Genomic DNA, 14,189 nt, shown 5'->3' with positions numbered 1-14,189 from the left:
TGCCGGTCAACGATATGGTTCTCCGGCCAGGTGCACCGTTATCGACCTACAGTCGTTGCAACTGGCACTGGAGAAGTCAGCAATTTTTTTCCGGTAGCTGGAGTCGAAATTCCAATGGCAATCCCAGAAGTTTCCAGTGGAATACTTGCCAACTTTCAAGAAAAACATGTTGCAAACTTTCAGGGCTATATTTAGATGGCAGGAGTATGCAAAGCAAGCATATCTACAGCCACACCTGAATTGAGCCCATTGTTTATCAAATGTTCCCAGCCCGATAATGGGAAATAATTCAAGCATGTGTATCCTATGCTATGTGCTAAAGAAGAACACGTTACTTTTCTGTAGCACAGATAGTACACCACAATATCTTCAAAAGTATAAAAAATAAATCACAGAATGTGCGGGAATGAAGGAACAGCAGGGAAAAGAAGGTGAAAAATGGCACGTTACACAAGCAAGACATCACCCTGAAACCATCTTTATTTCCGGAAAGCAGCACACAGTTGGCAAAGTAGAAACATTTTGTTGCACTTTGCTATTTAAGATCCCCCTGGGTTTCTGAAATTCCTTGCATTAGCTTTCCATTTCAGGGATGCCAGCTTTGTGGTGGAACTTTTTATAAACACAAACAGCACCAATAAAAAATAAAATTAAATTAAAGGAGACAAACCACATTGAAATGGCCCACGTTTCAGGTTCTGCCAGCACAACTACCCCCACGGTCCCCTCCCTAATCCAACATTCGCTTCCCCCAATGGAATGACATGTTACAAGCCATGGAGCAAACTCCAGCTCGGAATATGCTAGCTGATACAGCAGAGATATTTTACCCGCGCAATGGCAGCGATATCCTTGGAACAAGGTGTACAGCAGAGCAATTCCTTCTGGCTTTTTGTGTTCCTTTAAATATTTTTTCCTTCCTTTTTTTTTTTTTTTACACTATGTACAATTTTGCGTTGTGCTTGTTGATCCATTGTCAGATAGGACTGGGAACATGGTGTTCAAAAAGACCCTACCCCTCCAAGCTCTGTGCCCATTTCGTTTACAAAATGGAGGGTTCCCTAATTTGAAGGAGGAAGGAGCTCTGGAGTGTCCTCCGATCACATGCCACTACAAACAAGGGACAGTTTTCCGGCTGAAAAAGAATCCAACAGACCAGCAGAACACATAAGTGTTCAGTCGATTCTTCTGCTGTAAACGGTCTGGGTGGGATGATCAACTTGGCTTGGTCTGTCTGCAGAGATGCCTCCATCGTCACCATGCAAATGCCCTGTCCTCTTAACCCCTGTTTTTTTGGTGCCCTCACCCTCCTGTCCTGGCTTGTAGATGGGGGTCAGTCACATACGTAGGAGTTACTTCGATGGCTATATTGTTCAATACTCCTCAATTAACCCCATCTAAAGCAAAGGCTCCAAGGTGCTCTGTCAGAAGGTGTTTTATGTCCTTGAGGTGCCTGGAATCGCCCACCTCTTCTTCCCCTACATACTAAACACCCACCAATAGGACGAGTACAGACACAGAAGACGAGGAAACTGACACTCCCATCTCTGCATCGGTAGACACATTGAGAACTACAAACTGTCACATATCAGTAAATCATCCTAATGCATAGACTTCCATATGTGTTAGGAAGGGAGCAGATGGCAAGTCATTTGATACCATCTACTGCATTCATTGCACAGGAAAAGATATTTATTGGAATGGGTGGCTCTTTCAGGAAGAATGTCAGTGGCCACCCCCTACTTTAAAGCCACTAAGAGTCAAATATCTCCTGACTGAAGCAATCCACGTCCCTTGTAGATGGTACAGAATGGTATCTATGTCCAGCGGGATAGTGTGCAGAGGAGATGCAGCAACATGTAGGGAACCACCTTCCGACCCCTGTGTTCCAAGCCTTCCTTTCAATGGGGCTTCATGAATAAACAGAAAGAAAGCCTGCTGGGAATTGCTAAAGGGTCAAAGCCCTGGACAGTCACAAGCTATGGCTCATCTCCATGTCAAGAGGGGAAAGATGGGGAGGGATGATGGCAGCTGCTGGTCAATGAGTGAGGTCAGGACTCCAACCTCAGTTATGCAATAGATGGGGACGCGGAGAGGAGCCGGCTCTGTGTGTTTCAGAGTCAATACAACAGCGTGAGACTTCCACGTGGCCCGCAATTGACTGTGCCGTTCTGCCACAGAAATGTAATCAGTTGTTTTCAAAAAGTGAAAGCAGATCGTCGTTGCCAGTGTTCGGCAGATCAGGCGGGCCGAGGTAGGAGAGAAGCTCCTCTGGGTTTGTCAGTTCCGGAAGAAGCTGAAGGCAAACAAAAAAAACAAAAGTATTAACGAATGGTGAAAGATGCATATGAACAGGGCAGCATAGTGTACAATGCAAACTTCAACAATGCATCAATATACGGGGGGGAGGGGGTGGGGGAGGTAAAGTACCTCAAAAGTGCACATATTGGAGTGAGATGCACAAGAAAGTAAGTACTAGTCACATAAAAAAGCCATAGTACTTCTAACAATTGGCAACAGTGCAGGTAATCGCTCAACACCACTATCTGACATCCTATACAATCTTATTCGTAAATGATTTTTATTTAAAATCAGTGCTCAATTCTGTGGGTACCCTGTTACCAAACTGGTGCATTTAAGACCTATTTTGTCCCTGGATAAGAGGGAGATAAAGGAGGTTGACAAGATTACACCATGTAGACCAGCAGAAATTCAAATAAAAGCCATGTTTATACAGCAAACGAACACTAGACACAGCAATCCCATCAGTTCCACCACAATTGTGTCAGCAGCCGCAGGCTCTGGTAAAGATGGATGGTGTTCTGCACTGCCAAAGGATTTTTTGTTCACTGGAGTATGGATATGACTTTTGCCTGGTGAATGTGAAACAGACAAAGTATGGCAATGCTTGCACTGCTCTGATAATACTAAATAGAATTTCCATTCAGAATCCACTTTCTGGGTGGCTGGAAGGTAATGTTTGTAACTAACGACACAGACATACACTCGTTCGGATATTGCACTGGGATGAAGAAGGAATGAGTTAGTTACCATGCAAGCATATGTTTGCTGTGTGTAGTGCTGCAGATTTATATGCTGTGCATAATCCTACCATCTAGTGTTGGCCTTTGTTATTTGATAATTGTTTTTCTTCAAAGAAATCTTTCGAGTCATAGGGACAGTGCCTACTCCTATGGTTGGTAATGCGCATGATCATTGGCTTCATTGTTAGATTATTTTCCGCATGGTGGGTGAGGATGAAGATGGAGTACATGAAAAGATGGTTTGATGACCACTCAAAAGGAAGAAAGAGTAAAGTGATCTGCAAGAACCAAAGGATTCGCGAGAGGTGAGCTGGTGCATGTGTATCTACAGCACTACACGCCACAAACAGATGCTTACAGATAAAGTAACATTCTGTCCATGGCATGTGTGGCTGTAGAAACACGTGCTCTGCGTAAACTGTAAAACAGTTCCCCCCCAAATGGTGGCTCGCCGAGGCTTTCGCAGGGGACTGAAAAAGAGTTCATAGAATCCAGGCCAACCTCCTGGAATCTTAATATTGTACTTACCAGGTACCCAAAGTCCTTCCATTAATGCCCTAATGACAGGCACTGTAAATAACTAAGAGTGCTCCCTGTTTTGCAAGCAAACTGCAATTATGGCTGATGAAGGTGTATGGAAGTGTAAGCTAAGTCAGATATATATATATATATATGTATTTTTTTTAAATGAAGACGGTAGCAAGCTACCTCCTGGACCACAGGTTTGGGTGGGCCTATGTGCTTTGGAGGCAGGAGCAGACAAACCTTTTCTATTTGGCACAAAACAGATGTGTGATGGGTCTATGTGCCTCTTCAAGGCTAGACATATATTCTTGCGATAGCTTAATGCAACTTAACTCTAGGAACTCAAGAGCCACAACGCTAAACTGAGTTGCCTGGGGTTCGGATGCCTGATTGACCTGTGCTTCTGTACAAGAATGTCCGGACTGCTAGGATGCTTCTCGTGGGGGAACCACTGGCGACTTTTGAAAGGATTGTGAATCAGGCTTGTCTTGACCATGAGGGAGCCACAAGGATGACAGTGAGGGAAGTTTGCCAGAGCTTCTGAACCATGTATGAAAGAGTGAGAGAGGTGGGGAAGCCCAGTTTATCCATAAAGCATTGCCCATGGACTTACTGTGAAGGAACCTCAAGGCGAAGCTCCAGCATTTTGTGTTTTGAGCGGTGGCGAAAAGGTTGATGTTGGAAAATCCCCAATGACAGAAGTACAGGAGTAGGATTTGTGAGTGGAGTTCCCAGTCGTGGACTTGTCACATCCTGCTGAGCAGGAGTGCAAAGTCGTTGTCCACTCCTGGGAGGTACTCCGCTGGAATGTGTACCGTGCGATTAAGTGCCCAACCTCAAATGCTCTGCTTTAGTGTTCACAGCTGCAAAGAGTGTGTACCCCCTAGTTTTGGAGGTAATACACTTCTGTCAAGTTTTCAGTCTTTATAAGGACTACTCTGCGTTGAATCTGGTGGAAGAAGGCTTTGAGTGTTAGCTGAATTGCCAGTAGTTGTAGGAAGTTGATTTGAAATGAATACCTTGTTGCAGTGTCCACGAACCATGCACAAGACATTATCTGGAGATGTGCTCCCTAACCCGGTGAGGAATGCGTTCATCGGGATGGTCACCTGTGGAAGCGGGTCTCAAAAGGGCCAGCCCTTCAACGGGTTGTTGCTGTTAAACCATTGCAGAGAGCAATGAGTGCTGGCCCATACACTAGATCCTCCCACTGACCACTATGCTGCCTTTCACTCCTGATGCATGTGTAATACTGGGTGGGGAACTGTAGCTATGCAAGAGGTCATCATGCTAGGAGGGGGCATTACTGTTCTGACTGTGATGTGGCGATGCGGCTGAAAAAGAGGCAGTGAAAGTTCGAAAGCCTAGACCTTTGCTTGACTTAGGAGGGCTTGCCCAGTGACTGTACTAAATTAACCAAGGAAAGGCTGGTCCTGGAGTGGTTGAAGGTAAGATTTAACTGTAATTATTGTGACACCCAAATTGTGTAGAAGGTTTATTGTGGGTTGAGCATATATGAGCCACCGTTACCTGTTTGCATTCTTGATCAACCAACCAACTAAGTAAAGAAACTTATGGATCCTGCTTCCTATTGTTCCTCCATTTCAGACTAGAACTGTGAGCTGGCCTTGGGACTGAATTAGAGGGGCTGAGCACTGGATGGACCAGCCTTCAACTTTTCCTTAATGTTTCTTTTCCCAAAGATGCCAGGGATGTTATGTTGTCTAGATCCTCTTGCTGCATTATCCGGTGAGCTAGCATCCAGTCACGCTGGTATCGCAATGTTTTGAGGCAGAAGGCAAGGCAGACCGGACAAGGCTTTCGTCATGTTTGAAGAGAGAGGCACAGGTTACAGGCCTGGTGGTGGTCGGTCCAAGGGTACTTTCCATCACTGTCTCTACATTTGTGTCTTACAAGTACCAAAGAGGAAGGCTTGAAGACCCAAGATGGGCACGGACCTAATGGATGATGTTGACAGAGTCTATGTCGTCGAAGTGCGGCGAACCTGATGACCAATGATGAGAAATGCGTACATCTAAATGACTTTCCATGGCAACGGGAGATGACAGGCCAAATAAATCCTACGAGGTCTAAGAGGCGTCGACCCGAAGCTCAATCAGTTAACATTCAAACCAGACAGCGGGAACAAAGAAAGTCTAACCATGCCCATGCATATTACCAACCACAGGGAGTCCCTATATCTCGTGACTCAAAATACTTCTTCAAAGTTGCAAATGTCTGAGCCCAAGACTAGGTGGCTGGGGCAGGAGTATGCAGAGCATGTGTATCTACAGCCACACATGCAACAAACATATGCTTCACCGAGACAACAGCTGTAAGAAAATGTCCTTGATCCAATAGGGGATTGAGGTCATGAAAAGAGTTGTTCAAATGTACTAATAACCACTTTCGAGGCCAGAGATTAAGAATCGGCCACAAACTGCCATCCTTCTTGGGTGTAGGAGTATAGCCACACCCACCCTAGTTTATGTCACATTACTTGGAGGGCCCCCCCCCAGGACAATGGTCTATTAAATTCTTTAATGCAGGACTGTTGTGGTATGTCATTTTGGATGTGCACCTAATGCAATAACATTAATGCTGGGACATTTATTTGGGTCAGGGGCAGTGTGTGCTCACACTGGAGTGTCTATGGTGGACAAAATTGTTTGCCAATTGTATACCAGAATCATCTGTAGTGATGCCTATCGACTGAATAACAATTTACTCCCTTTGGGTACTTAACGCTCCAAGGTAGCGAAGTAAAGCGGTCAAGGGTTACTCTAGGAAGTTATTGGAGTTAGAAATTCAAACAGTATGAAACAATAAGTAATACATGACCAACTCACTACTAAGCCGGTGACACAACATCAAAATAGTATTTTCAAAGGTAGGTAAATATGGTAGCTAAAACCGATGACCTCTAGAAAGGTGCTTCCAGCTTTAGTGGCCAAGTTTCAACCTCAAAAACATACACAGTGCTTACACGATACAATTGCTTTCAAACGTGAGCCCTAAGGCCTTGTGTTTAGGTACACCTGGAAAACACTGGGGTTCATGAGGTCTTACTATAATTTGTTCACCTTGGGCAGTAAGTGGAGCAGATGTGCCAGACACTGGAACGGTAAGCGTAGGCACCTCAACGTGTTTAAAGCCTTGCAGGTGAGTTCCCACCAATTAAGTCCCAAAAATTCATACGAGCCCAAAACAATACATAACCCAAAACAGACAGCTAAAGCCAACTTCACATCAAGTCTTAAGTTGTGTACACAGGTTTACTAGTGGTATAGCAGCAACTGGCCATTAGGACAATGTTTTGCAGTGAGGTAAATTAGGGCCCAAATGGTCTCCCAATTTCTGAAACTGGAATGGATCCCAGTTGAGACAGTACACATAACCGCTACAATTCCTGAGCTACCTCACTTCAGAGACCTATATCTTTATCCAGGCCAGGCAATATTTTCAGTTGGAAAGGCTACCCACAGGACTGAGGGAATCCAAAGACTCTAGTGTGCCAGTTGGGCTATCAGATTTAAGATTGGTTAAAACTGCTGCTTCCAGCTCGATGGTCGAAATCTTCCCTACTGCAAGCTTGACAGGGCAATTCCAGCAGCTATGAAACCTCCATGACTCAAGCATCATGGGTTTGTTGTCACCCATCTTAGACAATACCCTGCCTCTTCTGCACCAAATTATTTGACGCTCATCAGCAAGTATAGTAAGTGGCATGGGGTCCGCAACATAAGCATCCGGAAACTCATGCCTCAGATCTACTGGACAATTGACAAAGAATTGGTTCAACAGCAAAATACTCTGCACTGACTTGTAATCCATAAACTTCCTGATATCAAATATCCTTTTTACACCCTACTGCTAAGCAACCCATTGACTCCCCAGCTCTTATCTGCACCTTGAAAATTATCCAGCTGGCAGTGGAGAGCTGTCACATCTCACTAATAAAAATACATCCTTCAAGCTTTTTTTTACCAAGTTCAGGTATGGACATATACTACTCGAGAATGGCTTCATTTATTAGCAACTAACCAATCTATATGTAACCATCCTGTGAGAGGCTTTCTCATGTGCAGGCGTTGGCCATCTCACAAATGCTTGTGCACATCATTTGACACCCATTCTCTTGCTGGTCACATGGAGCAGTCTGAGGTCACCCACCAAAGACAGAGTTCTTTGTTTTCATTCCTTGCATGAATGGGAATTTAACGTAGAGCCTGTGGCTCATGTAGCCAAACTGAGACAGGGGTGGGGAGTTTGGGGGAAAAGAATAGATTGGGAGCCCGAATTATAACCATTAACTGCACCTTCTGCCGTTCTGTCTGCTGTGTGCAGAAATAACTGCACCGTCAGTATGTTTGGACCCTGGCCAAGCACCCTCTGGCTCACACAACTGAAACTGCATTCTCCCAAAAACGGTAATGCTTGCAGGTCTAACTCTCCTTTCCAAAATCAACGCTTACGTAACAAACAGATTATCATGCACATCCAGTATGCCAACTTCCCAATCTGCTTTCACTTCATGCATGCTAGCTATTTTCCAGCTTCACACATTGTATCACACCGCTATCATCTTCCTACAGTGTATTGTACTGTATGTCAAGCAATGAGGGCTTCCCTTGTCACAGTTGTCAACATTGAAGCTTGAAATGGTTTAGATTCATATGCTGTGTATTATATTGAAGGAGCATAAATTCAGGTATAACCAGAGCTCGAAAAATCACAAAAATGTTACTAGACCTGCAGGTTGAGTAACTTGAATAATCTACTCGACCTAACTGTAATGTACTTGACCCGTAAATGGGTCTCAAATTGTGTGATCCTAGGCAAACAGTTTATTGAGTCGCCTTTTTCTTAATTCTCACATATGATTGCACCTTCAAATATGTGAGCTCAGCATTTCTGCAGAACAAAAAAAGCCTCTTTTGTTTGATTAAGCAGACTAAGGTTTGCTGCATGTATCACAAGAATCTAGCCCACATACCCATGACATCTAGCTCACATAACCTAGGACTTCTTTTAGTTAACTAACATTGTCATCAGGGCAGGAGTGTTTCTCAGTTTGTTTAAACACTCACTGTTCATAAATATAGATTACTAAACCATGATGTGGTAACGTATGGGCATCTACACACAGTCATTTTAGAAGAAATGTCTAAAAATGTCTCCACTACCTGGCGCATTACTGCTAAAACTATATAGTGTATTAATCTATGAAAAATGTGTTTCAGAAAATATATCCTTTGCACATAAACATGTAAAGTATTCTGATTTGTTTTCATCCTATTAAAATATTTTTTTCATCACACAGAAATATTTAAAAAAAGTGCTTTCACAACTACTGAAATATATTTTGAAATGGTGTGTGTGTGTGTGTCTTCATTCAATAAGGGCCTTACAACATACATGGGAACCTAGCCAAACCTGAATCTTGCTATGGGGCTTGGTTGAATCGCTGTTCCTTTCCTGATAAGGAACAAGTTACCTGTAATTATAGTTTTGAAGCTTGAAAGGCTTCTAGATTTACACACTGTTCATTATGCTGCCATCTAGTGTTTGGTTCTGAAAGTGTACATGAAGGAAAATGTTACTTGCCCAGTAGATCTGTTCGTGGCATGGAGTGCTGTAGATTCATATTCTGTACATGCTCGTGCCTTCTAGTGTTAGACCTGGATGGGTGCAAGTTGTCGCACCCCACCCTCTCCCGACCTCCAAAGAAGTGTTTGGAGTCACAGGGTTCGGTGACTCCTGCTCTTGCTGTTAATGGGTATAGGCATCAACTTTGTTGTTAAATTGTTTTCCCCCGTAAAGCCTGTGAGGAGGAAATGAGACACAAACCGATATATAGAGAGGTGTCCATGCAAAACTAAAAGTGAGATAGAAAGGTGACTGCAATGCCCACAGGTGACTGGGAGGCCCATGTAGATCTACAGCACTTCATGCCACATACAGAGGTCAACTGGGTAAGTAACATTTGCCATTCAAGGCATGTGTGGCTGTAGATACACATGCTGTGCATAGACTGTAAAGGGGTCCTACCAAAAGTGGTGGCTAACCTGTGGGTGTTGCAGTATATTTAAAAAGTGTACAGATTAGTGCCCTGTCAACCTTGGCCTATTAGCGAGCTAGCATATCCACACAATAGTGTTTTGTAAAGGTGTGGGGTGTGGACCAGGTAGCCGTTTTGCATATGTTAGCTATTGCAATATTTAATAGGAACGCCATGGGGACTCCCTTTTTGCGAGTTGAATAGGCTTTAGGAGGGATCACTAAAGTTCTCTTTGCTTTAGCACAGCAGTTTTGGATGCACTTGACTATCCATCTGGCTAGGTCTGATTTGGAGAGGACCTTTCCTGTATGGGATTTTGAGAAAGTGACAAATATTTGTTGAGTCTTTCTGAAAACATTTGACTTATCTATATAATAATACATGAGGGCTCATTTAATATCCAGTGTGAAGAGCCCTTTCTGCTAGAGTCTGGTTGAGGGAAAAAAAGGAGTTCTATAGTTTGGTTTAGGTGGAATTGAGAAACCACCTAAGGAAGAAATTTAGGGAGCGTGCACAGGAGACTTATGTACTAGGGTTAGTGCCTTAATCTCAACGACACGCCAAAGGAAACTAATGGTGACAAGAAAAGGTACCTTCCAGGAGAGGAACAGAAGGGGGCAACAGTGAGAGGCTCAAAGGGGAGACCCAAGAGCCTGGTGAGGAAGATACGGAGGTTCCATGAAGGAGCCAGTAGTGTCCAAGGAGGCCTTTCATAAATGGTTTGATCTGAAAAGGGACATATGCTCCCTACTCTGTAGTTAAGTGGCTAGAGTGGCCAGATGGAGCTGAATAGAAGTGAATGCCAGTCCGCAAGTTTGTAGATGCAACACGTAGCAGACAATGTCTTGTACCCTAGCTGTGAACCGATTAATATGTTGATTGACAATAATGGGCAAATCGTTCCAAACTGGGTGCACAACATGCTCGGGTAGCGTCTTTAAGGATGGCCATGCATTAGGGACGTATTTTGAGATAGCTAAATTCTAAGGCTTCAGGAGCCAGAATGCAAGATTGAAGGACTTGGGATCTGGGTGTTGTATTTCTCTATGGCTCTGCATTAGAAGGTCCAGTCTGATCAGAAGCCTCTCGTTTGGAACCACCGAGAGGTCCAGAAGTGTTGTGAACCACGGTTGGTTGGCCCAAGTGGGGGCCACCAGAATGAGTGAGGGATTTCTGTTGTCGCCTCCGAACCACACACGGAAGCAGTGGGAGGAGGATAAGCATAGGCAAATATTCCTGGCCAGTTCATCCATACTGCATTGCCCTTGGACTGTGGGAACTTGGATTTTAAGTTTGGACATTTTTCTTCAGTTACTGTTGCGATCAGGTCAATCTCAGGAAAACTCCATAGCTGGTAGTACGTGTGGGGGATTTGAGGGTGGAATTTCCACTTGTGGACTTCTTGTTGCATCCTGCTGAGGAGGTCTAAAAAGTTTTTGTCTATCCCAGGGACGTACTCCACTAGTAGGTGGATAGCCCATCGCTAGAGTTGGCAATATGCCAGTGGTTAGCAGACTGTGGCGCTACTCTTTTCTCAACAGCGTCTAGTCTTCAACTTTCTTTATACAGCAGGGGGCATTTCTGGTTGTTTGAGAGTTGGCACTCTTCCGCGCAGTGTGAACTACATGGGAGTCTGGAGGAAGCTGACCTCTAATATAAGAAGGATCTGAGGGGCATGCCTTATACTTTTTATTAACTTGGGAGTAATTACCTGAGCACGGACAGGATTCAGGAAAATATCAGTTGTGTGACGCAACATACCCTTTAGCATAGGATGGTAGTGCATGGTGTTGAAAGGGTCCCAAATACGAAATCCTATTCTACTGGGTCTGAATGGAGGGGAACTTTATGGTAGGCCACTGCTCTTGCGAGGAATTCCAGTTATGTGGGGGAATCATCTGGGTGGGAGGGGGTGATGGTCGAGCTGAGTAAAGATCAGGGTCGGTGTCAGCATCCCAGGGGTCTGTTTGTGTGGAAGTTGGAGCCAGGTCTCCACACTCAATGTCCCCAGGGTATGAAAGTGGAGACCCCTGTGAAGTGTAGGAAAGAGGATCTCCATGAGAGGACTGAGGGGCAGGTGAGTCCTGAGTGGTCTGTGTTGGTGATGGTGATGGAGGGACCATGTAGTGGACTGGTGGTCTTGTCTATTTTTTTCCTTTGTTTAGGAGCTGGGGCTCTATCCAGGATCCCTTGGAAAGAAAGCTGCCTTTTTGGTGGCAGTGGCAGTTCCAGGTGAGCAGGCAATGATCCGGCCGTCTGAGGATAGATTGACCAATGTCACTTGTAGAGAAGTGCCCCTTTTGGCATGGTTACCCCTCACATTTTGCCTGATATTGATGTGGACTTGACAGTGTGTGCTAGGATCCTGCTAACCAGGCCCCAGCACCAGTGTTCTTTCCAAAACTGTACCATTGTTCCCACAATTCGCACCCCCCTGGCACACAGCTAAGTCCCTTGTAAAAGGTACCCATGGTACCAATGGCCCTGTGACTAGGGAAGGTTCCCAAGTGCTGTAGCATGTAGTTTGCCACCTTAGGGGACCTCTCTCCCAGTACATGCACACTGCCATTGCAGCCTGTGTGTTGGCGGGGAGAAAAAGAAAGTCAACATGGCACCCCTCTGAGGGTGCCATTCCCACAAACCACTGTCTGTGGCATAGGTATGTCATCCCTCTAGCAGGCCTTACAGTCCTAAGGCAGGGTGCACTATACCACATGTGAGGGTATAATTGCATGAGCAATATGCCCCTACAGTGTTTAAGTCCATTCTTAGACATTGTAAGTGCAGTGTGGCCATACTGAGTACATGGGCTGGGAGTTTGTCAAACTCCACAGCTCCATGATTGCTTCACTGAAAATCTAGGCAGTTTGGTATCAAAGTTCTAAGCACAATAAACCCACAACGATGCCAGTGTTGGATTTATTGCAAAACGCACTCAGAGGGCATCTTAGAGATGCCCCCTGTATTTTAACCAAACTTCTAGTTCAGGACTGACCGGTCTGTGCCAGCCTGCCACTTCGACAAGTTTCGGACCTCATGGGGCGAGAGCCCATGTGTTCTTCTAGGTCAGAAACAAAGCCTGCACTGGGTGGAGGTGCTTCACACCTCCCCCCTGCAAGAACTAACACCTGGCGGTGAGCCTCTAAGGCTCAGGCCTCCTGTTACAGTGCCCCAGGGCACTCCAGCTAGTGAAGATGCTGGCCCACCAGACAAAGCCCCACTTTTGGTGGCAAGTCCGGTGGAAAAATTAGGAAAAACAAGGCGGAGTGACCACTTCAGCTGGGACCACCCCTAAGGAGTCCAGAGTTGAAGTGCAACCCCCCCACCGCAGAATTCCCCATCTTGGTTTATAGGACAGTGACCAATAGGGTTAGGAATGGGCCTCCCCTCCCCAAAGGAAGTGGGCACAGGAATGGAGTAGTCACCCTCAGGGACTGTAGCCATTGGCTACTGCCCTCTGACCTCCCTATAACACCCTGAAAATCCAAGATTAAAGGGCTCCCCTGAATCTATCTCGTCAGATTCCTGGCAACGACAAAAAGAAAGGACGACTGCTAGGCTGACCTCCAGCAGAGAAGACGGAGGACAGCAACTGATTTGGTCCAGCCCTACCGGTCTGTCTCCAGCTTCTGAAGCCCCTACTACAAAAAGGTGTTGCATCCTGCAGGAGAAGCAACCTCTTAAAAGTCGCAACAGGACTGCCTGCCCACCAGAGGACCAAGCTCTCCCAAGGACAGCAGAACTGTCTACAAAGAAACTCCAACAAAGGACTCCAGAACCTCCTCGGATCCGCGAGCCCTGCTCACTCTGCACACAACACCCATGGTCTGTGTCAAGTTGGCTCAACAGTCTAGAGTCAGTCCCCAGGTAATTAGGACCTAGTGTCCACCCTTGGTTGACCCCTCCTGACCAACACAACGACATCTCCCCCCCCCACCCCCTGCCTGGGAAGGATCCAGACGAAGATACCACATGCCAAAAGGTACCCTGCACCCGCAGGCCCCTGACCATGGGGAACCAGACATTCAGTGCAGCAACATGCACCAGGCGGCTCTTCTCTGTCCAGCCTGTTGTTTCCCTGAACAGACCTCCTGGACCCCAGCCTGTAGCCTACTTGTGACCTCCGGGGTCACCCTATTGAAAAGCTTGGAGTTTGCACCCTGCACCTGACCCCCCCCCCCGCCACTCAGGGTGTGTGCTTGGCCCTCCCGGTGACCTACTAAACCACCCTAGGTTTGCCCTTTGAAGATGCGGGTACTTACCTGCTGGCAGATCCAATTCCGAGTGCCCCCAGTCTCCATAGGAGCCTATTCTAAATCTTACCTCAACTTTGACCTCTGCACCCGGCCAGCCCCATGTTGTTGTGGTGGGTGTTTGGGGTTAACTTGAACCCAAACCTGTGGAGACCCTAATCCCCAGAAACTGGAACTGTAAATCTTGTACTTACCTCAAAACTGTTTTAACTTTTCTTCCCTCCTAGAACTGTGTTTGAAAATTGCACTAAGTGTCAACTTTTAAAACAGATCATTGCTATTTATTTGAAAAACGTTTAATTTGCC

General features: G+C 45.6%; 1 protein-coding gene across 7 annotated transcripts in view; it reads right to left on the bottom strand.

The window, feature by feature from the left end:
* Positions 1 to 462: 462 nt before the first annotated feature.
* Positions 463 to 14,189, bottom strand: part of ZMIZ2 (zinc finger MIZ-type containing 2) — a 233,846-nt gene continuing 220,119 nt past the window's right edge. For all 7 annotated transcript variants that reach the window (XM_069214275.1, XM_069214277.1, XM_069214280.1 and 4 more), the window contains one exon: positions 463 to 2,296. In XM_069214275.1, coding sequence (XP_069070376.1) covers positions 2,189 to 2,296 — 108 coding nt within the window. In that variant the 3' untranslated portion in view covers positions 463 to 2,188. The remainder of the gene's footprint in view (positions 2,297 to 14,189) is intronic.

The sequence above is a fragment of the Pleurodeles waltl genome, chromosome 11, assembly GCF_031143425.1.
Source record: "Pleurodeles waltl isolate 20211129_DDA chromosome 11, aPleWal1.hap1.20221129, whole genome shotgun sequence".
Lineage (NCBI taxonomy): Eukaryota > Metazoa > Chordata > Amphibia > Caudata > Salamandridae > Pleurodeles > Pleurodeles waltl.
This window is presented reverse-complemented; position numbering and strand designations above follow the sequence as displayed.